The sequence below is a fragment of the Heterodontus francisci genome, chromosome 48, assembly GCF_036365525.1.
Source record: "Heterodontus francisci isolate sHetFra1 chromosome 48, sHetFra1.hap1, whole genome shotgun sequence".
NCBI classification, from domain to species: Eukaryota; Metazoa; Chordata; class Chondrichthyes; order Heterodontiformes; family Heterodontidae; genus Heterodontus; species Heterodontus francisci.
Genome location: NC_090418.1, coordinates 1,210,365 through 1,233,489, shown reverse-complemented (window position 1 = coordinate 1,233,489; position 23,125 = coordinate 1,210,365). Strand labels below are relative to the sequence as shown.

The 23,125-nt window shown below is 52.2% G+C and overlaps 1 protein-coding gene across 1 annotated transcript in view; it reads right to left on the bottom strand.

The window, feature by feature from the left end:
* lrch4 (leucine-rich repeats and calponin homology (CH) domain containing 4) overlaps positions 1-23,125 on the bottom strand; it is a 72,862-nt gene that overhangs the window by 1,569 nt on the left and 48,168 nt on the right. Inside the window, exons 7-18 of the mRNA XM_068023930.1 lie at positions 21,675-21,771; positions 20,885-20,990; positions 19,482-19,612; positions 18,131-18,195; positions 15,349-15,489; positions 11,164-11,256; positions 7,722-7,764; positions 7,058-7,115; positions 6,855-6,965; positions 6,357-6,490; positions 1,788-1,925; positions 936-1,013 (exon numbers count right to left, since the gene is read on the bottom strand). Of these exons, the coding sequence (XP_067880031.1) occupies positions 936-1,013; positions 1,788-1,925; positions 6,357-6,490; positions 6,855-6,965; positions 7,058-7,115; positions 7,722-7,764; positions 11,164-11,256; positions 15,349-15,489; positions 18,131-18,195; positions 19,482-19,612; positions 20,885-20,990; positions 21,675-21,771 (1,195 nt within the window). The remainder of the gene's footprint in view (positions 1-935; positions 1,014-1,787; positions 1,926-6,356; positions 6,491-6,854; positions 6,966-7,057; positions 7,116-7,721; positions 7,765-11,163; positions 11,257-15,348; positions 15,490-18,130; positions 18,196-19,481; positions 19,613-20,884; positions 20,991-21,674; positions 21,772-23,125) is intronic.

Sequence of the window (23,125 nt, the reverse complement as noted above, 5' to 3'; positions counted from 1 at the left end):
TGGTAAGCAGAGATCAAGCTGTTTGGAGGATAAGCGACATAACAGGAAAGGGAGAGAGGGAGGGAGAACAGAGAGGACAAAGGTTAGACATTGAGCAGCACAGTAACTCTGTGTGCCAAAGCACGTTACACTTCAAGGAGCCCGGAGGCGTCAAACACAGAGGACAACATTTAAGACGATGAACATTAACCAACCACCCACTCCCATTGTCAAAGTACAATCATTCTCTTTGATTTGTTTTTCTATACACAACAACCTGGGGTTAAACTTGCTTCTCTGAACTGGGGTCAAACTGGCTCAAGAAAGGAAACACCTCCCAGGAACCAACAACCATCTGACGGAGGTCAGTGAGGGCAAAGGTCCAGGGATTTTATTTTAAAAATTCAATCATGGGATGTGGGCGTCGCTGGCCAGGCCAGCATTTATTGCCCATCCCTAATTGCCCTTGGGAAGGTGGTGGTGAGCTGCCTTCTTGAACCGCTGCAGTCCGTGTGGTGTAGGTACACACACAGTGCTGTTAGGAAGGGAGTTCCAGGATTTTGATCCAGCGACAGTGAAGGAACGGCGGGCGATATAATCCAAGTCAGGATGGTGTGTGACTTGGAGGGGAACTTGCAGCTGGTGGCGTTCCCATGTATCTGCTTCTCTTGTCCTTCTAGTTGGTAGAGGTTGCGGATTGACTGGTCATTGGAGGGAGGGTCTGCGATCCGCTTGGTGAACCCCCCCAGAGCCGATAGAGAGCAGGAGGAAGAGAGAACCAGTGGTGGGGGTGGGGGTGGGGAGGGGCAGTGGAGACATGGGGTGTGGAACCCAAAAGGGGGACACCCCGACACGCGGGTCACTCGTCCATGACAGGAATCCCACCCACACCTGCTTAAACAGGATGCAGCAACTATACATCCTGGCACAGCATAAAACGAGGATAACATCAGTACCTGGGGAACTCCAATCTTCCGACAAGCTTCCAGGAAACTCTCCACATTCCTCCGGCTCTTCGCTAAACTCAGTTTGGGCTGAGGGAGAGAGAGAACGAGATAGAGTGAGTGAGAGAGAGAGAGAGAGAAAACGAGACAGTGAGGCAGAAAGAAAGAGAAAGGAGCTTCTCACCTCCCCCCACCACCCCCTCCCCCCACCACCCTCTCCCCTCACTCAACCCCCCCGCCACCCCTCCCCCACCACCACCCCCACTCAAACCCCCCACCACCCCCCCTCCCCCCACCACCCCCACTAAACCCCCCCACCACCCCCACTCAACCCCCCACCACCCCCACTCAACCCCCCCACCGCCCCCCCTCCCCCCACCACCCCACTCAACTCCCCCACCACCCCCTCCTCCCCCCACCGCCCCCCTCCCCCCACCACCCCCACTCAACTCCCCCACCACCCCCTCCTCCCCCCACCACCCCCACTCAACTCCCCCACCACCCACTCCTCCCCCACCACCCCTCCCCCCCCACCCTCTCCCCTCACTCAACCACCACCATCCCCCTCCCCCCCACACCACCCCTCCTCCCCCACCATCCCCCCTCCCCCCACACCATCCCACCCTCCCCCCACCACACTCAACCCCTCCCCCTCACTCAACCCCTCCCCCTCACTCAACCCCCCACTCATCCCCCTCCTCCCCCACTCACCCCCCTACCACTCCCTCCTGCCCCTCCTCCATACTCACCTCTATCACTCGCTCCTCCACCTTGCCCCCTCTTCCTACACTAACTCCTTCCACTCCCTCGGCCTCCCACCCTCCCCCTCCACCAGGGCTGCACTCATTTCTTGCTGACACTCACCACAGCAGGAGAGGGAATGTGGATGATGGAAATCGATCTTGGTCGAATCTGGTTCACTAACTGACACAGAGTCACACCGTTGTTCAAAGCCTCTCCCAGATCCTCCGACAAAGGGCGTTTTAACCGTGTTTCAATGCACTGTGTCCAAAAAATACAAGCTACAAGTTACAGAGTAAAACTCCCTCTACACTGTCCCCATCAACACTCCCAGGACAGGTACAGCACGGGGTTGGTAGGGTAGTCCCGTGCAATAGACTTTTAAGTAGGTTCACGGACTCCCAGGCCGCCTGTACTTTCTGCGGCCTGGACGAGTCCGTGTTCCATGTATATACGGAGTGTGCGAGGTTGCAGCCCCTTTGTGTATCTGAAGGGGCTGCTCAGGTTCTGGCTGCACTTCAGTCCCACGCTCCTGATCTTTGGGCACCCGGTGCGGAGGGGCTTGGGCCGGGAGGAGGATCTCCTCGTCGGTCTGCTCCTGGGCCTGGCCAAGGTGGCAATTCACAGGCCCAGGTTGCGGGCCGTCGGGGGGTCCGTCCTCCCCGATTGCCTGCCCCTCTTCCGCAGTTACGTTCGTGCCCAGGTGTCCCTGGAGAAGGAGCATGCGGTGTCCGCCGGTTCGCTTGAGGCCTTCCGCGACCGGTGGGCACTGCAGGGCATTGTCGACGCCGAGAATGGCATTTTAATTTGAGTTTTTGTTTATTTCTGTTTTTAATAGTTATTTAAAAAAATATAAGTATGTATATAAAGGGGGCCTGAGGAATAAAGGCCACCTTAAAAAAAAGAAGAAAAAAAAACAGGGTTAGATACAGAGTAAAGCCTCCTCTGGTCTCTCCCAAAGTGATTCAGTTCTCGTTTCAGAAACTACCCCCAACGTGACCCTTTTTCCTTTCCCAGCATCCAAACTGAAAAAGATAATTTTGATCTAATGCGTTGCTGAATTAGTGTCCATTTGGTAACTGAACTTGCACCAGGAACTGGGATCAGAGAAATCGCTGGAACAGCACAAAAATCGCAGGGCAGGGAGCAATCGATGTAGAGTCAGAATTATACGGCACAGAAACAGGCCCTTCGGCCCATCGTGTTGTGTCGGCTATCGAGTACCTAACTATTCTAATCCATTTTCCAGCACTTGGCCCGTTGCCTTGTATGCTATGGCGTTTCAAGTGATCATCTAAATACTTCTTAAATGTTGAGGGTTCCTGCCTCTACCACCTCTTCAGGCAGTGCGTTCCAGATTCCAACCACCCTCTGGGTGAAATTTTTTTTCCTCAAATCCCCTCGAAACCTCCTGCCCCTTACCTTAAATCTATGCCCCCCGGTTATTGACCCCGCTGCTAAGGGGAAAAGTTTCTTCCTATCTAACCTATCAATGCCCCTCATAATTTTCATACCTCAATCATGTCCCCCCTCAGCCTTCTCTGCTCGAAGGAAAATAACCCGAGCCTTTTCAGTCTCTCTTCATAGCTGAAATTCTCCAGCCCAGGCAACATCCTGGTGAATCGCCTCTGCACCCTCTCCAGTGAAAACACATCCTTCCAAGAGTGTGCTGCCCAGAACTGTACACAGTACTCCAGCTGTAGCCATTACCCTCTGCCTCCTGCCACTAAGCCAATTTTGGATCCAATTTGCCAAATTGCCCTGGATCCCATGGGCTCTTACCTTCTTAACCAATCTCCCATGTGGGACCTTATAAAAAGCCTTACTGAAGTCCATGTAGACTACATCAACTGCTTTACCCTCATCTACACATCTAGTCACGCCTCGAAAAATTCAATCAAATTGGTTAGACATGATCTCCCCCTGACAAAGCCATACTGACAGATCCTTGATTAATCCCTGCCTCTCCAAGTGGAGATTAATCCTGTCCCTCAGAATTTTTTCCAATAGTTTCCCTACCACTGATGTTAGATTCACCGGCCTGTATTTACCTGGTTTATCCCTACTACCCTTCTTGAATAATGGTACCACATTCGCTGTCCTCCAGTCCTCTGGTACCTCTCCTGTGGCCAGAGAGGATTTGAACATTTGTGTCAGAGCCCCTGCAATCTCCTCCCTTGCCTCACATAACAGCCTGGGATACATCTCATCTCGGCCTGGGGATTTATCCACTTTTAAGCCTGCTAAAACAGCTAATACTTCCTCCCTTTCAATGCTAATATGTTCAAGTATATCACAATCCCCCCTCCCTGATCACTACACCTCCAACATCCTTTTCCATAGTGAACACAGATGAAAAGTAATCATTTAAAACCTCACCTATGTCCTCCGGCTCCACACACAGATTGCCACTTTGGTCCTTAATGGGCCCTACTCTTTCCCAGGTTATCCTCTTGCCCTTAATATACTTATAAAATGCCTTAGGATTTTCCTTTATCTTACCCGCTAGTGTTTTTTCATGTCCCCTCTTCCCTCTCCTAACTATTTTTTTTATGTACCCCTCCTACACTTTCTATACTCCTCTAATGCCTCCGCTGTTTTCAGCGTTCTGAATCTGCCAGAAGCCTCCTTTTTTTTCCTGATCCAATCCTCTATATCCCTTGACATCCAGGGTTCCCTGGACTTGTTGGTCCTACCCTTCACCTTAACGGGTACATGTTGGCTCTGAACTCTCACTATTTCCTCTTTGAATGACTCCCACTGGTCTGATGTAGACTTTCGTACAAGTAGCTGCTCCCAGTTCACTTTGGCCAGATCCTGTTTTATCATATTGAAATCGGCCTTCCCCCAATTCAGTACCTTTATTTCTGGTCTATCTTTGTCCTTTTCCATAACTACCTTAAATCTTACAGAGTTATGGTCACTATCCCCGAAATGCTCCCCCACTGACATTTCTACCACTTGACCAGCCTCATTTCCTAGGATTAGGTCCAGTAGCGCCCCTCTATGCATTTTAAGAATTCCGCCCTATTCAAGCCTTTTGCTCTAATACTATCCCCTCTAATATTGGGGAAGTTGAAATCCCCTATTATTATTACCCTATTATTTTTACACCTCTCTGAGATTTGCCTGCATATCTGCTCCTCTATCTCTGACTGTTTGGAGTTCTGTAGTAAACTCCCAGCCAAGTAATTGCCCCCTTTTTGTTTTTAAGTTCTACCCAAATGGACTCATTTGAGGAACCTTCTAAGCTATCATCCCTCCTTACTGCAGTAATTGACTCCTTGATCAACAGTGCAATGCCACCTCCTCTTTTATCCCCTCCCCTGTCACACCAGATGATTCTATACCCTGGAATATTGAGCTGCCAGTCCTGCCCCTCCCTCAACCATGTCTCTGTGACAGCAATAATATCATAATCCCATGTGCTAATCAACACCTGCAATTCATCTGCCTTACTAGTAAGACTCCTTGCATTAAAATCGATGCAATCCAGCCTTGCATTTTTCACTTGTATTTTTCACACTTGTTCTGGTTCAGGGAGTGATGGGAGTAGTGGCCGCGATGGCCGTAATCAGACTCAGCTTTCATCCCCTGGATCTTGAGCAGAGCTGACAGCTCAGGATCTGACCCACAGCTGCTGGAAGTCCTGGAGCCCATTACACAAGCAGCAAACACGAGGGCTTTTCTCTCAGGTTATTTATTCACAGCATCTTAAGCTCAGAGGAGGCCATTCGGCCCTTTGTGCCAGTGCTGGCTCTTTGAAAGAGCTATCCAATCAGTCCCACTCCCCCCTGCTCTTTCCCCACAGCCCCGAAAATTTTGCCCCTTCCACTATTTATCCAATCCCCCTTTTGAAAGTTACTATTGAATTTGCTTCCATCGCCCTTTCAGGCAGCGCGTTCCAGATCACAACAACTCACTGTGTAAAAAACATTCTCCTCATCTCCCCCTCTGGGTCTTTTACTGATTATCTTCAATCTGTATCCCTCTGGTTACCGAGCCTCCTGTCACTGGAAACACTTTCTCCTTATTTACTCCATCAAAACCCTTCATGATTCTCAACACCTCGATTAAATCTCCCCCTTAACCTTCTCTGCTCTAAGGAGAACAATCCCAGCTTCTCCAGTCTCTCATCTGTGGAATAATTCCAGTAAATCTCCGCTACATCCTCTCCCAGGCCTGGACATCCTTCCTAAAGTGCGGTGCCCAGAATTGAACAGAATATTCCAGCTGAGGCCGAACCAGTGACTTTTTTCCGTGAAGGATTTTGTGTCATAGGAAGGGGAGGAGGCCATTCAGCCCCTCGATCCTGTTCTGTCATTCACTGAGATCATGGCTAATCTATATCCACCGGCATTAGCTCCATATCCTTTCATATCCGCCTAGCAAAAACCCATCGATCTCCGATTTAACATGATTGAGTCTCAGAATCGATTGCTTTTTATGAGAGTGTTCCGGTATTCACCAGCCTTTGAGCAAAGTGTTTCGTAATGTCTCTCCTCAGGCCTGGCTCTGATTTTAAGGTTTGTCTCCTTGCCCTGGATTCCCGTTCCCTCCACTCCACCCCCACCACCAGTGGATAAGGTCTCTCTCTCTCTCTCTCTCCACTATCAGTTGCTGTATGAAAATCTTTAGTTTCCGTTGGCCAGTCGGAAGCCTCTTGGGTGATGCAGTTGTTCAGAAACCAACCTTACGAAGCTGTGCTATCAGCTCCTGCTCACCCGTCCCCGGGTCTGTGTTCCGCAGTCTGCCAATGGGCTTCGAGTCGAGAGGTACCTCTGGGAAGATGTAGGTGGGACTCTGTGGGGATGCTGGACTGATGGCTGGGAAAGTAAACAGAGAGTTAGAAGGAAGCGGCTGCACCATCTGGATGAGGCGATTGTGATCAGAGATCATTCTGTCCATTCCCACACATCCAATTCAGTTCTCCCTTTACGTAGCACTTTTAACACAGTTCTTCACAGAGACACAAAAAAAAAAGACACCGATCAGGAGAGGAGCGAGTTAGAGCTCCCTGGGGCTCAGCTCCACATTGTGGGGGGGAGGGGGGGGGGGGGGAGGAGAGGGGGATGGGGCAGGGGGCTCAGTCCCACAATTGGAGGGACTCTCCTCCCCAGGGCCCAGTCCCATGGAGCCTTCAAAGGAAGCTTGATGCTAGCGAGTGGAAGAGGAGGAAAGGTCACGTACCTGAGCTACTCTTTAAGTTGCTCCACGTGGATGATCGGAACAGGAAGCTGTTTGGTCTGTGAACAGGACCTGATTCCTTCGGGGAGCTGGAGTTAGAATGAGCAGTGTGATCTGCAAACAAAAGCCAGAATTCAGTGTCACCAACAGCACAAGGGCTTTCGCACAGAGCGAGGCAGAGAAACAAGGGCTGCTGCGTTCCTCACCTGGTCGAGCAGCTGTCGTCGAGAAGCCGCTGGACACGTTTGGGAGATGACCCTCACTCTGCAAACAGAAAATAAACTTTAAAAGCTTGAGGTGGAAGAGGAATACAAAATGCTGGAAATGCACAGCAGAATCCGAGAGAGCAATGTCAGGTACAGGGCCAGAAGACAAAGATCTCCCATCCAGGCCCCGTCTCCCTTCTCCTCCTTCAACACTTGCTCTGTGTATTGGTACAGTTAGAACACTGCATGGTTAGAGCAAACTGGTCTGTGAGCAAGTTATCAAAACCCCCAGTCACACTGATCAAAATCATCTTTATAAAATAAAACCTGGCCAGCATTCCTGCTCACTACCCCATGACAGTGTGCACCGGGCGGGCGGGCGGCGGTGAACAACCCGGAGGATAGGGGGGGCGGGGGGGGGGAAACCGGGAGTGCTCGGTACCGCTGCTTCCTGTTCCCTACGTCTTCGGGAGAGGAGCTCAGTGGAAGTGTCCGGCATATCCTGGGTCACAGAATGAGGTCAGGGGAGGGGTCATGGGGTGGGGGGGGGTGGGGAAAGAGGTGGGCAATGGCGTAATTGTGGTCACTGATAGATTGTAAAAACACACGGGACCATGTCAGGACAGGACGGCGATTTCAGATACAGGAGACGTGCGACACTGACCTTAGGCAGAGACGGTGCACCCGCACTGTTCCCAGAGCAGCCACTAGAGGGAGGCAAGAAACCAGTTATTAAAATACAGACTCCAAACCGGTGCTCCTAGTCCAGGATTAAACCCACTGCAAACCAGGACAGGACCAGGATTAAACCCACTGCAAACCGGGACAGGACCAGGATTAAACCCACTGCAAACCGGGACAGGACCAGGATTAAACCCACTGCAAACCGGGACAGTATCAGGATTAAACCCACTGCAAACCGGGACAGTATCAGGATTAAACCCACTGCAAACCGGGACAGTATCAGGATTAAACCCACTGCAAACTGGGACAGGACCAGGATTAAACCCACTGCAAACCGGGACAGGACCAGGATTAAACCCACTGCAAACCGGGACAGGACCAGGATTAAACCCACTGCAAACCGGGACAGGACCAGGATTAAACCCACTGCAAACCGGGACAGTATCAGGATTAAACCCACTGCAAACCGGGACAGTATCAGGATTAAACCCACTGCAAACCGGGACAGTATCAGGATTAAACCCACTGCAAACTGGGACAGGACCAGGATTAAACCCACTGCAAACTGGGACAGGACCAGGATTAAACCCACTGCAAACTGGGACAGGACCAGGATTAAACCCACTGCAAACTGGGACAGGACCAGGATTAAACCCACTGCAAACTGGGACAGGACCAGGATTAAACCCACTGCAAACTGGGACAGGACCAGGATTAAACCCACTGCAAACTGGGACAGGACCAGGATTAAACCCACTGCAAACTGGGACAGGACCAGGATTAAACCCACTGCAAACTGGGACAGGACCAGGATTAAACCCACTGCAAACTGGGACAGGACCAGGATTAAACCCACTGCAAACTGGGACAGGACCAGGATTAAACCCACTGCAAACTGGGACAGGACCAGGATTAAACCCACTGCAAACTGGGACAGGACCAGGATTAAACCCACTGCAAACTGGGACAGGACCAGGATTAAACCCACTGCAAACTGGGACAGGACCAGGATTAAACCCACTGCAAACTGGGACAGGACCAGGATTAAACCCACTGCAAACCGGGACAGTATCAGGATTAAACCCACTACAAACTGGGACAGGACCAGGATTAAACCCACTGCAAACTGGGACAATATCAGGATTAAACCCACTGCAAACTGGGACAGGACCAGGATTAAACCCACTGCAAACTGGGACAGGACCAGGATTAAACCCACTGCAAACTGGGACAGTATCAGGATTAAACCCACTGCAAACTGGGACAGTATCAGGATTAAACCCACTGCAAACTGGGACAGGACCAGGATTAAACCCACTGCAAACTGGGACAGGACCAGGATTAAACCCACTGCAAACCGGGACAGGACCAGGATTAGACCCACTGCAAACTGGGACAGGACCAGGATTAAACCCACTGCAAACTGGGACAGGACCAGGATTAAACCCACTGCAAACCGGGACAGTATCAGGATTAAACCCACTGCAAACTGGGACAGGACCAGGAATAAACCCACTGCAAACTGGGGCAGGACCAGGATTAAACCCACTGCAAACTGGGACAGGACCAGGATTAAACCCACTGAAAACTGGGACAGGACCAGGATTAAACTCACACCAAACCGGGACAGGACCAGGATTAAACCCACTGCAAACTGGGACAGGACCAGGATTAAACCCACTGCAAACCAGGACTGGACCAGGATTAAACCCACTACATCCCCAGGTCCTGGTCCAGGATTAAACCCACACCAAACCGGGACAGGACCAGGATTAAACCCACTGCAAACTGGGACAGTATCAGGATTAAACCCACTGCAAACTGGGACAGTATCAGGATTAAACCCACTGCAAACTGGGACAGTATCAGGATTAAACCCACTGCAAACTGGGACAGGACCAGGATTAAACCCACTGCAAACTGGGACAGGACCAGGATTAAACCCACTGCAAACTGGGACAGGACCAGGATTAAACCCACTGCAAACTGGGACAGGACCAGGATTAAACCCACACCAAACCGGGACAGGACCAGGATTAAACCCACTGCAAACTGGGACAGTATCAGGATTAAACCCACTGCAAACTGGGACAGTATCAGGATTAAACCCACTGCAAACTGGGACAGGACCAGGATTAAACCCACTGCAAACTGGGACAGGACCAGGATTAAACCCACTGCAAACCGGGACAGGACCAGGATTAAACCCACTGCAAACCGCGACAGGACCAGGATTAAACCCACTGCAAACTGGGACAGGACCAGGATTAAACCCACTGCAAACTGGGACAGGACCAGGATTAAACCCACTGCAAACTGGGACAGGACCAGGATTAAACCCACTGCAAACTGGGACAGGACCAGGATTAAACCCACTGCAAACTGGGACAGGACCAGGATTAAACCCACTGCAAACTGGGACAGGACCAGGATTAAACCCACTGCAAACTGGGACAGTATCAGGATTAAACCCACTGCAAACCGGGACAGTATCAGGATTAAACCCACTGCAAACTGGGACAGGACCAGGATTAAACCCACTGCAAACTGGGACAGGACCAGGATTAAACCCACTGCAAACTGGGACAGGACCAGGATTAAACCCACTGCAAACTGGGACAGGACCAGAATTAAACCCACTGCAAACCGGGACAGTATCAGGATTAAACCCACTGTAAACTGGGACAGGACCAGGATTAAACCCACTGCAAACTGGGACAGGACCAGGATTAAACCCACTGCAAACTGGGACAGGACCAGGATTAAACCCACTGCAAACCAGGACTGGACCAGGATTAAACCCACTGCAAACTGGGACAGGACCAGGATTAAACCCACTGCAAACTGGGACAGGACCAGGATTAAACCCACTGCAAACTGGGACAGGACCAGGATTAAAACCACTGCAAACCGGGACAGTATCAGGATTAAACCCACTGCAAACTGGGACAGGACCAGGATTAAACCCACTGCAAACTGGGACAGGACCAGGATTAAACCCACTGCAAACTGGGACAGGACCAGGATTAAACCCACTGCAAACCAGGACTGGACCAGGATTAAACCCACTACATCCCCAGGTCCTGGTCCAGGATTAAACCCACACCAAACCGGGACTGGTACAGGCTTAAACTCACAGTGGGACTGAAGTCACACGGCAAGCTACAGGCTGGAGAGACTGGACGCAGATATCAGAACGTCTAGACATAGACATCCTGAGAGCAGTAACTACAAACGCCACACATTGTCTCCTGGAGAGTTAGAGCCAGGGGAAAACTGGTCCCCACTCTCAGCTACAGAGAGTAGTGTCTACAACGACTGATTGTTACTCAGAAGCAAGCTCCAAAACAGTGCACTAACGATAACAGCAAGATTCAGTCAGCTGTCAGATCCTGTGTTCACTCTTGTTCTCTAACACTTACCTAGAGACTGGTTTACTGTTCAGGTCACTTAGCGAGTTCTGTGACTGGAGGCTGAATGGTGCAGGTCGTGCTGTCAAACTGACACTGATTCCCCTAGAGAAACAACACAAATTTACTCACATCACTTCCCATTTAAACACACTCAGCAGGAGTCTGTCCCCGGTGTGAGGCTCAGACACACACAAACAGCTGGAACAAGCGTTCGCCCCAGTGGAATGGTGTCTCAGATTCTGGGAGAGCAGGTGAGGAAGGATGTGAATATCTTGAAGAGGGTTTGGACAGTGTAAATAATGAGAAAGTGTTTCCAGTGGCAGGAGGGTCAGTAACCAGAGGGTCACAGATTGAAGATAATTTGCAAAAGAAAACCAGATGAGATGAGGAGAATGTTTTTTACACAGTGAGTTGTTGTGATCTGGAACGCGCTGCCTGAAAGGGCGGTGGAAGCAGATTCAACAGTAACTTTCAAAAGGGAATTGGATAAATAGTGGAAGGGGAAAAATATACATGGCTATGGGGAAAGAGCAGTGGGGAGTGGGACTGATTGGATTCTCATCCTTCTCCACCTGTCTGCAGCCTTTGACATGGTCGACCACCCCATCCTCCTCTAACACCTCTCCACTGTCGTCCAGCTGGGTGGGACTGCACTCACCCGGTTCCATTCTTATCCATCTAAGCGTAGCCTGAATATCACCTGCAATGGCTTCTCTTCCTGCTCCCACACTGTTACCTCTGGTGTCCCCCATGGATCTATCCTTGTCCCCCTCCTATTTCTCATCTACTGAAATTTTCTCCACTTAAATATTGGGAAAATTGAAGCCATTGTTTTCTGTCCCTGCTCCAAACTTCATTCCCTAGTTACTGACTCCGTCCCTCTCCCTGGCAACAGTCTGAGATTAAACCAGTCTGTTCACAACCTTCTGACCACATAATCCACACCATCACTAAAACCACCTATTTCCACCTCCCTAACATCGCCCGACTTCACCCCGTCTCAGCTAATCTACTGCTGAAACCCTCATTCATTCCTTCATTACCTGTAGCCTTGACTATTCCAACACACCCAAAGAACAAAACAAAGAACAGTACAGCACAGGAACAGGCCATTCGGCCCTCCAAGCCTGCGCCGATCTTGATGCCTGCCTAAACTAACACCTTCTGCACTTCCGGGGCCCATATACCTCTATTCCCATCCTATTCATGTATTTGTCAAGATGCCTCTTAAATGTCGCTATCGTACCTGCTTCCACCACCTCCCCCGGCAGCAAGTTCCAGGCACTCACCACCCTCTGTGTAAAGAACTTGCCTCGCACATCCCCACTAAACTTTGCCCCTCTCACCTTAAACCTACATCCCCTAGTAACTGACTCTTCCACCCTGGGAAAAAGCTTCTGACTATCCACTCTGTCCATGCCGCTCGTAACTTTGTAAACCTCCGTCATGTCACCCCTCCACCTCCGTCGTTCCAGTGAAAACAATCCGAGTTTACCCAACCTCTCCTCATAGTTAATGCCCTCCAGACCAGGCAACATCCTGGTAAACCTCTTCTGTACCCTCTCCAAAGCCTCCACGTCCTTCTGGTAGTGTGGCGACCAGAATTGCACGCAATATTCTAAGTGTGGCCTAACTAAAGTTCTGTACAGCTGCAACATGACTTGCCAATTTTTATACTCTATGACCCCACTGATGAAGGCAAGCATGCCTGGCTGCTCTCCCACATTCTGCTCACCGTAAACTTGAGGTCATCCAAAATTCTGCTGTCTGTGTCTTGACTCGCACCTAGTCCTGTTCCCCTATCACTCCTTGTGCTCACTGACCTACACTGGCTCCCGGTCAAGGAACATCTTGATTTTAAAATTCCCATCCTTGTTTTCAAATCCCACTATGGGCTCACTTCTCCCTATCTCTGTAACCTCCTCCAGCCTCCACAACCCTCCCTATCTCTGTAACCTCCTCCAGCCTCCACAACCCTCCCTATCTCTGTAACCTCCCCCAGCCTCCACAACCCTCCCTATCTCTGTAACCCCCTCCAGCCTCCACAACCCTCCCTATCTCTGTAACCTCCTCCAGCCTCCACAACCCTCCCGATCTCTGTAACCTCCTCCAGCCTCCACAACCCTCCCTATCTCTGTAACCTCCCCCAGCCCCTACAAACCTCTCTATCTCTGTAACTTCCTCCAGCCCCTACAAACCTCCCTATCTCTGTAACCCCCTCCAGCCTCCACAACCCTCCCTATCTCTGTAACCTCCTCCAGCCTCCACAACCCTCCCTATCTCTGTAACCTCCTCCAGCCTCCACAACCCTCCCTATCACTGTAACCTCCTCCAGCCTCCACAACCCTCCCTATCTCTGTAACCTCCTCCAGCCTCCACAACCCTCCCTATCACTGTAACCTCCTCCAGCCTCCACAACCCTCCCTATCTCTGTAACCTCCTCCAGCCTCCACAACCCTCCCTATCTCTGTAACCTCCTCCAGCCTCCACAACCCTCCCTATCTCTGTAACCTCCTCCAGCCCCTACAACCCTCCCTATCTTTGTAACTTCCTCCAGCCCCCTACGACCCTCCCTATCACTGTAACCTCCTCCAGCCCCCTACAACCCTCCCTATCTCAGTAACCTCCTCCAGCCCCCTACAACCCTCCCTATCTCTGTAACCTCCTCCAGCCCCCTACAACCCTCCCTATCTCTGTAACCTCCTCCAGCCCCTACAACCCTCCCCATCTCTGTAACCTCCTCCAGCCCCCTACAACCCTCCCTATCTCAGTAACCTCCTCCAGCCCCTACAACCCTCCCTATCTCAGTAACCTCCTGCAGCCCCTACATCCTCCCTATCTCTGTAACCTCCTCCAGCCCCTACAACCCTCCCTATCTCCATGACCTCCTCCATCCCCTACAACCCTCCCTATCTCTGTAACCTCCTCCAGCCTCCTACAACCCTCCCTATCTCTGTAACCTCCTCCAGCCCCCTACAACCCTCCCTATCTCTGTAACCTCCTCCAGCCCCTACAACCCTCCCTATCTCAGTAACCTCCTCCAGCCCCTACAACCCTCCCTATCTCAGTAACCTCCTCCAGCCCCTACAACCCTCCCTATTTCTGTAACCTCCTCCAGCCCCTACAACCATCCCTATTTCTGTAACCTCCTCCAGCCCCTACATCCTCCCTATCTCTGTAACCTCCTCCAGCCCCTACAACTCTCCCTATTGCTGTAACCTCCTCCAGCCCCTACATCCTCCCTATCTCTGTAACCTCCTCCAGCCCCTACAACCCTCCCTATCTCAGTAACCTCCTCCAGCCCCTACAACCCTCCCTATCTCTGTAACCTCCTCCAGCCCCCTACAACCCTCCCTATCTCTGTAACCTCCTCCAGCCCCCTACAACCCTCCCTATCTCTGTAACCTCCTCCAGCCCCCTACAATCCTCCCTATCTCTGTAACCTCCTCCAGCCCCTACAACCCTCCCTATCTCTGTAACCTCCTCCAGCCCCTACAACCCTCCCTATCTCTGTAACCTCCTCCAGCCCCGACAACCCTCTGAGATCTCTCAGCTCCTCCAATTCCGGCCTCTTGTCCATCCCCCGATTCCCATCGCTCCATTGGCAGCCGTACCTTCAGCTGCCTGGGCCCGAAACTCTGGAATTCCTTCCCTAACCTCTCTGCCTCTCTCTCTCCTCCTTTAAGACGCTCCTTAAAACCGACCTCTGTGACCAAGCTTTTGGTCCCCTGTCCTCATATCTCCTTCTGTAGCTCCAGGTCAGATTCTGTTTGATAAATTGCTCCTGTGAAGAGCTTTGTGATGTTTTATTACGTTACAGGTGCTATACAGATATAAGCTGTTGTTGGATCACTCTGTCAAAAGCCAGCACAGATCTGAAAAGTCAAACAGCCCCTTTCATTCCATATCATTCAACGATTCTGGACATGATCCAGCGCAAGACTGGAAAAATAAGGCACCTTGGCCACTGTAGACTCCAAGATTGTGTCTATGGGAGGGAGAGTGCATGGGGAGGGGAGAGGGGGAGTGTGCAGTACAATGTGCAGGGGGAGTATGCAGTGCAGTGGAGAGGGGTTTGGAAGTAAGGAGATGGGGAGGATTCAGAGCCATTCGATGATGGGGTCGGGCCTGTCTCTGTGCGATATGACTGTATGATTCTATGATAAGGGACAGTGCGTGTGTGTCTGTGCAAACCTTTCCCGTCGGTCCCGCTCCGCTGTTTGACTCTGCAGCTGCTTCTCTCTCTCCTGCCAGATCTGCAGTGTCTCCGGCCGTCTCCTCTCCTCACCGTCCCGCTGCAACTCATCTTTCCCGGGAGACACCTCTCTGCTCATTCTGTGATCAGAGACAAACACAGAATATAATTCAAACATTTCCCGTGTTGTAGCTTCAACCTTGAGGTGTCAGAACAGCAGACTATCCCCCCAGTCCGAGCCCAGACAGACTGCTCTATAACCCAGTCCGTCTGCACCCAGCAGCCTATCCCCCCAGTCCGAGCCCAGACAGACTGCTCTATAACCCAGTCCGTCTGCACCCAGCAGACTATCCCCCCCAGTCCGAGCCCAGACAGACTGCTCTATAACCCAGTCCGTCTGCACCCAGCAGACTATCCCCCCAGTCTGAGCCCAGACAGACTGCTCTATAACCCAGTCCGTCTGCACCCAGCAGACTATCCCCCCCAGTCCGAGCCCAGACAGACTGCTCTATAACCCAGTCCGTCTGCACCCAGCAGACTATCCCCCCAGTCCGAGCCCAGACAGACTGCTCTATAACCCAGTCCGTCTGCACCCAGCAGCCTATCCCCCCAGTCTGAGCCCAGACAGACTGCTCTATAACCCAGTCCGTCTGCACCCAGCAGACTATCCCCCCAGTCTGAGCCCAGACAGACTGCTCTATAACCCAGTCCGTCTGCACCCAGCAGACTATCCCCCCAGTCTGAGCCCAGACAGACTGCTCTATAACCCAGTCCGTCTGCACCCAGCAGACTATCCCCCCAGTCTGAGCCCAGACAGACTGCTCTATAACCCAGTCCGTCTGCACCCAGCAGACTATCCCCCCAGTCTGAGCCCAGACAGACTGCTCTATAACCCAGTCCGTCTGCACCCAGCAGACTATCCCCCCCAGTCCGAGCCCAGACAGACTGCTCTATAACCCAGTCCGTCTGCACCCAGCAGACTATCCCCCCAGTCTGAGCCCAGACAGACTGCTCTATAACCCAGTCCGTCTGCACCCAGCAGACTATCCCCCCAGTCTGAGCCCAGACAGACTGCTCTGTAACCCAGTCCGTCTGCACCCAGCAGACTATCCCCCCCAGTCCGAGCCCAGACAGACTGCTCTATAACCCAGTCCGTCTGCACCCAGCAGACTATCCCCCCAGTCTGAGCCCAGACAGACTGCTCTATAACCCGGCCCGTCTGCACCCAGCAGACTATCCCCCCAGTCTGAGCCCAGACAGACTGCTCTATAACCCGGCCCGTCTGCACCCAGCAGACTATCCCCCCAGCCTGAGCCCAGACAGACTGCTCTATAACCCGGCCCGTCTGCACCCAGCAGACTATCCCCCCAGCCTGAGCCCAGACAGACTGCTCTATAACCCGGCCCGTCTGCACCCAGCAGACTATCCCCCCCAGTCTGAGCCCAGACAGACTGCTCTATAACCCAGTCCGTCTGCACCCAGCAGACTATCCCCCCAGTCTGAGCCCAGACAGACTGCTCTATAACCCGGCCCGTCTGCACCCAGCAGACTATCCCCCCAGCCTGAGCCCAGACAGACTGCTCTATAACCCAGTCCGTCTGCACCCAGCAGACTATCCCCCCAGTCTGAGCCCAGACAGACTGCTCTATAACCCGGCCCGTCTGCACCCAGCAGACTATCCCCCCCAGTCTGAGCCCAGACAGACTGCTCTATAACCCAGTCCGTCTGCACCCAGCAGACTATCCCCCCAGTCTGAGCCCAGACAGACTGCTCTATAACCCAGTCCGTCTGCACCCAGCAGACTATCCCCCCCAGTCTGAGCCCAGACAGACTGCTCTATAACCCAGTCCGTCTGCACCCAGCAGACTATCCCCCCAGTCTGAGCCCAGACAGACTGCTCTATAACCCAGTCCGTCTGCACCCAGCAGACTATCCCCCCAGTCTGAGCCCAGACAGACTGCTCTATAACCCGGCCCGTCTGCACCCAGCAGACTATCCCCCCAGTCTGAGCCCAGACAGACTGCTCTATAACCCACTCCGTCTGCACCCAGCAGACTATCCCCCCCAGTCTGAGCCCAGACAGACTGCTCTATAACCCAGTCCGTCTGCACCCAGCAGACTATCCCCCCAGTCTGAGCCCAGACAGACTGCTCTATAACCCGGCCCGTCTGCACCCAGCAGACTATCCCCCCAGTCTGAGCCCAGACAGACTGCTCTATAACCCGGCCCGTCTGCACCCAGCAGACTATCCCCCCAGTCTGAGCCCAGACAGACTGCTCTGTAACCCACTCCGTCTGCACCTACAAGCCTGTTTGACGAAAACAGATACATCAAGTTGTGGGGACAAAGGCATGTGGGATTAAATTGGATCGTTCTTTTAAAGAGGCAGCACAGGCAGGATAGACTGAATGGCCTCACCCTGACCTGTCAGATTCTATAATAGGGACGATAGAGAGAAACTATTTCCTCTGGTGGGGGGAGTCCAGAACAAGTGGGCAGAACCTTCAAATTAGAGCCAGGCCATTCAGGGGTGATGTCTTCACACAAAGGGGAGTGGAAATCTGGAACTCTCTCCCCCCAAGAAAGCTGTTGAGGCTGGGGGTCGATTGGAAATTTCAAACTGAGATTGATGTATTTTTTAAGGGGATTTAGGGTTATGGAAACAAAGCGGGTAGAGGGATGAAGATACAGATCAGTCACGATCTAACTGAATGGCAGAACAGGCTAGAGGGGCTGAATGGCCTCCCCCTGTTCCTGTCTAGCTTCTTTCCCCAGACTCACCCGTTGTGTGGAAGCCTGTCTATTAGGTTGGTCTTCTCTGCACTGTTCCTCTTCCTGTTATTATCCTGATAGAGAAATACAAACATTATTGAAACTAGCAGCAGAGTGAAAAACTCCAATAAACTCAGATTCAGACAGAGAGCAGGAGGAAGACAGACATTAAAATACCAGGCGACTAACACAGTGAGATCGAGATGGTCAGCTTCAGCTGCTGGGAATGAACAGCTCTCTTGTATCAGGAGATAGTGGGTTTGAGCCCCACTCCAGAGACTGAGCACAAAATCCAGCGCCGCACTGTCGGAGGGTCAGTACTGAGGGAGTGCCGCACTGTCGGAGGGTCAGTACTGAGGGAGTGCTGCACTGTCGGAGGGTCAGTACTGAGGGAGCGCCGCACTGTTGGAGGGTCAGTACTGAGGGAGTGCCGCACTGTCGGAGGGTCAGTACTGAGGGAGTGCCGCACTGTCGGAGGGTCAGTACTGAGGGAGTGCCGCACTGTCGGAGGGTCAGTACTGAGGGGGTGCCGCACTGTCGGAGGGTCAGTACTGAGGGGGTGCCGCACTGTCGGAGGGTCAGTACTGAGGGGGCGCCGCACTGTCGGAGGGTCAGTACTGAGGGAGTGCTGCACTGTCGGAGGGTCAGTACTGAGGGAGTGCTGCATTGTCAGAGGGTCAGTACTGAGGGAGTGCCGCACTGTCGGAGGGTCAGTACTGAGGGGGTGCCGCACTGTCGGAGGGTCAGTACTGAGGGAGTGCTGCACTGTCGGAGGGTCAGTACTGAGGGAGTGCTGCATTGTCAGAGGGTCAGTACTGAGGGGGTGCCGCACTGTCGGAGGGTCAGTACTGAGGGGGCGCCGCACTGTCGGAGGGTCAGTACTGAGGGAGTGCTGCACTGTCGGAGGGTCAGTACTGAGGGAGTGCTGCAACATTGGAAGGGCAGCACTCAGGGAACACTGCTCTGTCAGGTGGGTGTAAAAGATCTCTCAGCCACTATTTGGAAGAAGAGGAGGGGGGAGTTCTCCCCGGTGTCCCGGGGAGCAGGGGGGAGTTCTCCCCGGTGTCCCGGGGAGCAGGGGGGAGTTCTCCCCGGTGTCCCGGGGCTAATATTTATCCCTCAACCAACTTCATTACAACAGATGATCTGGTCATTATCACATCACTGTCTGTGGGATCTTGCTGTGTGTAAATTGGCTGCCACGCTTCCTACATTACAACAGTAACTACGCGTCATTGGCCGTGAAGAGGTTTGGGATGTCCTGAGGGGGTGAAAAGGCACTATGGAAATGCAAGTAGTTTTATTTGAGTTTTCCTCAGCTGTAAACCTGTTTCCCTGGGGAGCTGCCGGTGGCGTTTACCTCTTGTGAGTTGAGTGCGGGATGGCACTTGCTGTGGAGGGGTGTGTTCAACACCTCCAGCTTCACATCTTCCTCCTCCTCACCATTCACACTACTGTCGATAAAATCAATCTGCTCCTGATCCTGATTAACTGCAACAAGGCAAACAGTGATTAGTGCTGTACCCCCAGCCCGAATACACTGGGCATTGGCAAGTCCTGCACCAGCCACAGCCCCCAGCAACTGCAGGGGAGGGGGTCCCAGGATCTCTCGGGGATGAACCCAGACTCTGAAGTAATGGAGAGGGTTGATGAGGAGAGTACGATTCAAAAGTGCCACATAACAGTGTGAAAACTCAACCTTGTGGAATTAAAGGGACAGAAAGCAGAATGTGGCAGTGAATTGGTTGTTGTACAGATTGTAGGGAGGTTTACAGTGATGCTCCCCGCCCGGGGGTCGATATTAGGACGATTGCTCTTTTTGATGCATATTAATAAACTGAACTTGGGGGTACATGGCACATTTACAAAGTTTGCAGATAGCACAAAACTTGAAAATGTGGTAAAACAATGAGCACAGTGACAGAATTCAGAAGGGCAAAGCCATGTGAAATGAGCAGACACTTGGCAAATACCATTACACAGAAAAATATGAAGTTCATTTTGGTAGGAAAAATAAGGAGGCAACATAAACAAGATGTTTTAATTTTAAGGGAGTGCAGGAACACAGACAGACCTGGGGTTTGATGTATACAAGTCTTCGAAGCTGACAGGACGTGTTGAGAAGGCCATTTAAAAAAGACATACGGGATCCTGGGCTTTATAAACAGAGACAGAGGGGAGAGAAGCAAGGAAGTTACGGTAAACCTTTATAAAGTCACTGGTTAGACATCCCCTGGAATATTCTGTTCAATTCTGGGCACCGCACTTTGGGAAGGATGTCAAGGCTTTGGAGAGGATGCGGAGGGAGATTTACTGGAATGGTCCCAGGGATGAGGGACTTCAGTTAATGTGGAGAGACTGGAGAAGCTGGGATTGTTCTCCTTAGAGCAGAGAAGGTTAAGGGAAGATTTAATAGAGGTGTTCAAAATCATGAAGGGTTTTGATGGAGTAAATAAGGAGAAAGTGTTTCCAGTGACAGGAGGCTCGGTAACCAGAGGGACACAGATTGAAGATAATCAGTAAAAGACCCAGAGGGGAGATGAGGAGAATGTTTTTTACACAGTGAGTTGTTGTGATCTGGAACGCGCTGCCTGAAAGGGCGGTGGAAGTAGATTCAATAGTAACTTTCAAAAGGGAATTGGATAAATAGTGGAAGGGGAAAAGAGCAGAGGAGAGTGAGACTGATTGGATAGATATTTCAAAGAGCCAGCACGAGGGGGATGTGTCGAATGGCCTCCTTCGGACTGATCTATTCCTTCTCACCAGTGCTGCTCTCGGATGGACCAGGTGAACGGTTCTGTCTCAGCTGTCTCTGCTCCCGGGATATTTCCACCATCCGGAGGGAAAGGTCAGTGAATTCGTCTGTGGACTGAAGACAGAGTTGAATCCAGTTTAGACAGGGGCCAATCACAGATGGGCAGCTCCACGTACACCCCAATCCCTGTGAGATCACTAAACTCCACCCATCCCCTTCCACACCCCCCCCCCACTACCGAGAGTGACCCCCCAAACTCCACCCATTCCCTTCCCCACTCCCCAACTACCGAGAGTGACCCCCCCCAAACTCCACCCATCCCCTTCCCCACACCCCCCCCACTACCGAGAGTGACCCCCCAAACTCCACCCTTCCCCCCACGACCGAGAGTGACCCCCCAAACTCCACCAATCCCCTCCCCCTCCCCCCACTACCGAGAGTGAATCCCCTCCAACTCCACCCCTCCCCCACACCCCACTGAGACCTCCCCAAACTCTACCCCTCCCCCCACCCCCCCAGAGAGTGACCCCCCAAACTCTATCCCTCCCCCCCGAGAGTGACCCCCAAACTCCACCCCTCCCCCCATCATCCCTGCACTATCTGGGCCTCCGTTAACCCAGCACAGTTTAGAGTTGGAGACCTGCCCCTCCTTGGCCTGTGTACCTCAGTACCACAGTGGACGGGGCCCTTCCCCCCAGGATGTGGGGAGTGGCGGGGTGGGGGCGCGCAGTCTGTTGATCAGATTGACCCCCCTCCCCCCGCCAGGAGGCAGCTTGAATTTCCCTGGCTCAGACTCACCTCATTCCCAGACCAGCGTTTACTGCCACTGTCCACACTGTTAAACCCGGAGTCGAGGCCACTGTGCTGCCGACTGGCACAGAATTCATCAGAGAGACTGCAAATACAAGGCTGCTATTAGGAACAATGTTAAAAGCTAATACAATGTTGGCCTTTACCTCAATGGGACTGGAATATAAAGGGTAGAAGAGATGTTCCACTTGTATAAAGGTCTGGTTAGACAGTATCTGGAGTAACTGAGTTCAGTTCTGGGCACTGCAGCTCAGGAAGGATATATTAGCCTCGGAAGGGGTGAAGTGCAGATTCACCAGAATGATACCGGGGTTAAGAGAGTTAAATTATGAGGGCGTGTTGCATAGACTAGGCTTGTATTCTCTCAAGTATAGAAGATTAAGGGGATGATCTAATCGAGGTGTTTAAGATAATTAAAGGCTTTGGTAGCGTCGACCGCAAGAAACTATTTCCTCTGGTGGGGGGAATCCAGAACAAGGGGCATAACCTTAAAATTAGAGCCAGGCTGTTCAGGGGTGTTGTCAGGAAGCACTTTTTCACATAAAGGGGAGTGGAAATCTGGAACTCTCTCCCCGCAGAAAGCTGTTGAGACTGGGGGTCAGTTGGAAATGTTGACACTGAGATTGATGGGGAAGGGGATTAAGGGGATTAAGGGTTATGGAACCCGGCAGGTAGAGGGAGAAGGGGATTAAGGGTTATGGAACCCGGCAGGTAGAGGGAGAAGGGGATTAAGGGTTATGGAACCCGGCAGGTAGAGGGAGAAGGGGATTAAGGGGATTAAGGGTTATGGAACCCGGCAGGTAGAGGGAGAAGGGGATTAAGGGTTATGGAACCCGGCAGGTAGAGGGAGAAGGGGATTAAGGGTTATGGAACCCGGCAGGTAGAGGGAGAAGGGGATTAAGGGTTATGGAACCCGGCAGGTAGAGGGAGAAGGGGATTAAGGGTTATGGAACCCGGCAGGTAGAGGGAGAAGGGGATTAAGGGTTATGGAACCCGGCAGGTAGAGGGAGAAGGGGATTAAGGGTTATGGAACCCGGCAGGTAGAGGGAGAAGGGGATTAAGGGTTATGGAACCCGGCAGGTAGAGGGAGAAGGGGATTAAGGGTTATGGAACCCGGCAGGTAGAGGGAGAAGGGGATTAAGGGTTATGGAACCCGGCAGGTAGAGGGAGAAGGGGATTAAGGGTTATGGAACCCGGCAGGTAGAGGGAGAAGGGGATTAAGGGTTATGGAACCCGGCAGGTAGAGGGAGAAGGGGATTAAGGGTTATGGAACCCGGCAGGTAGAGGGAGAAGGGGATTAAGGGTTATGGAACCCGGCAGGTAGAGGGAGAAGGGGATTAAGGGGATTAAGGGTTATGGAACCCGGCAGGTAGAGGGAGTTGAGACACAGATCGACCGTGATCTAATTAAATGGTGGAACAGGTTAGAGGGGCTGAATG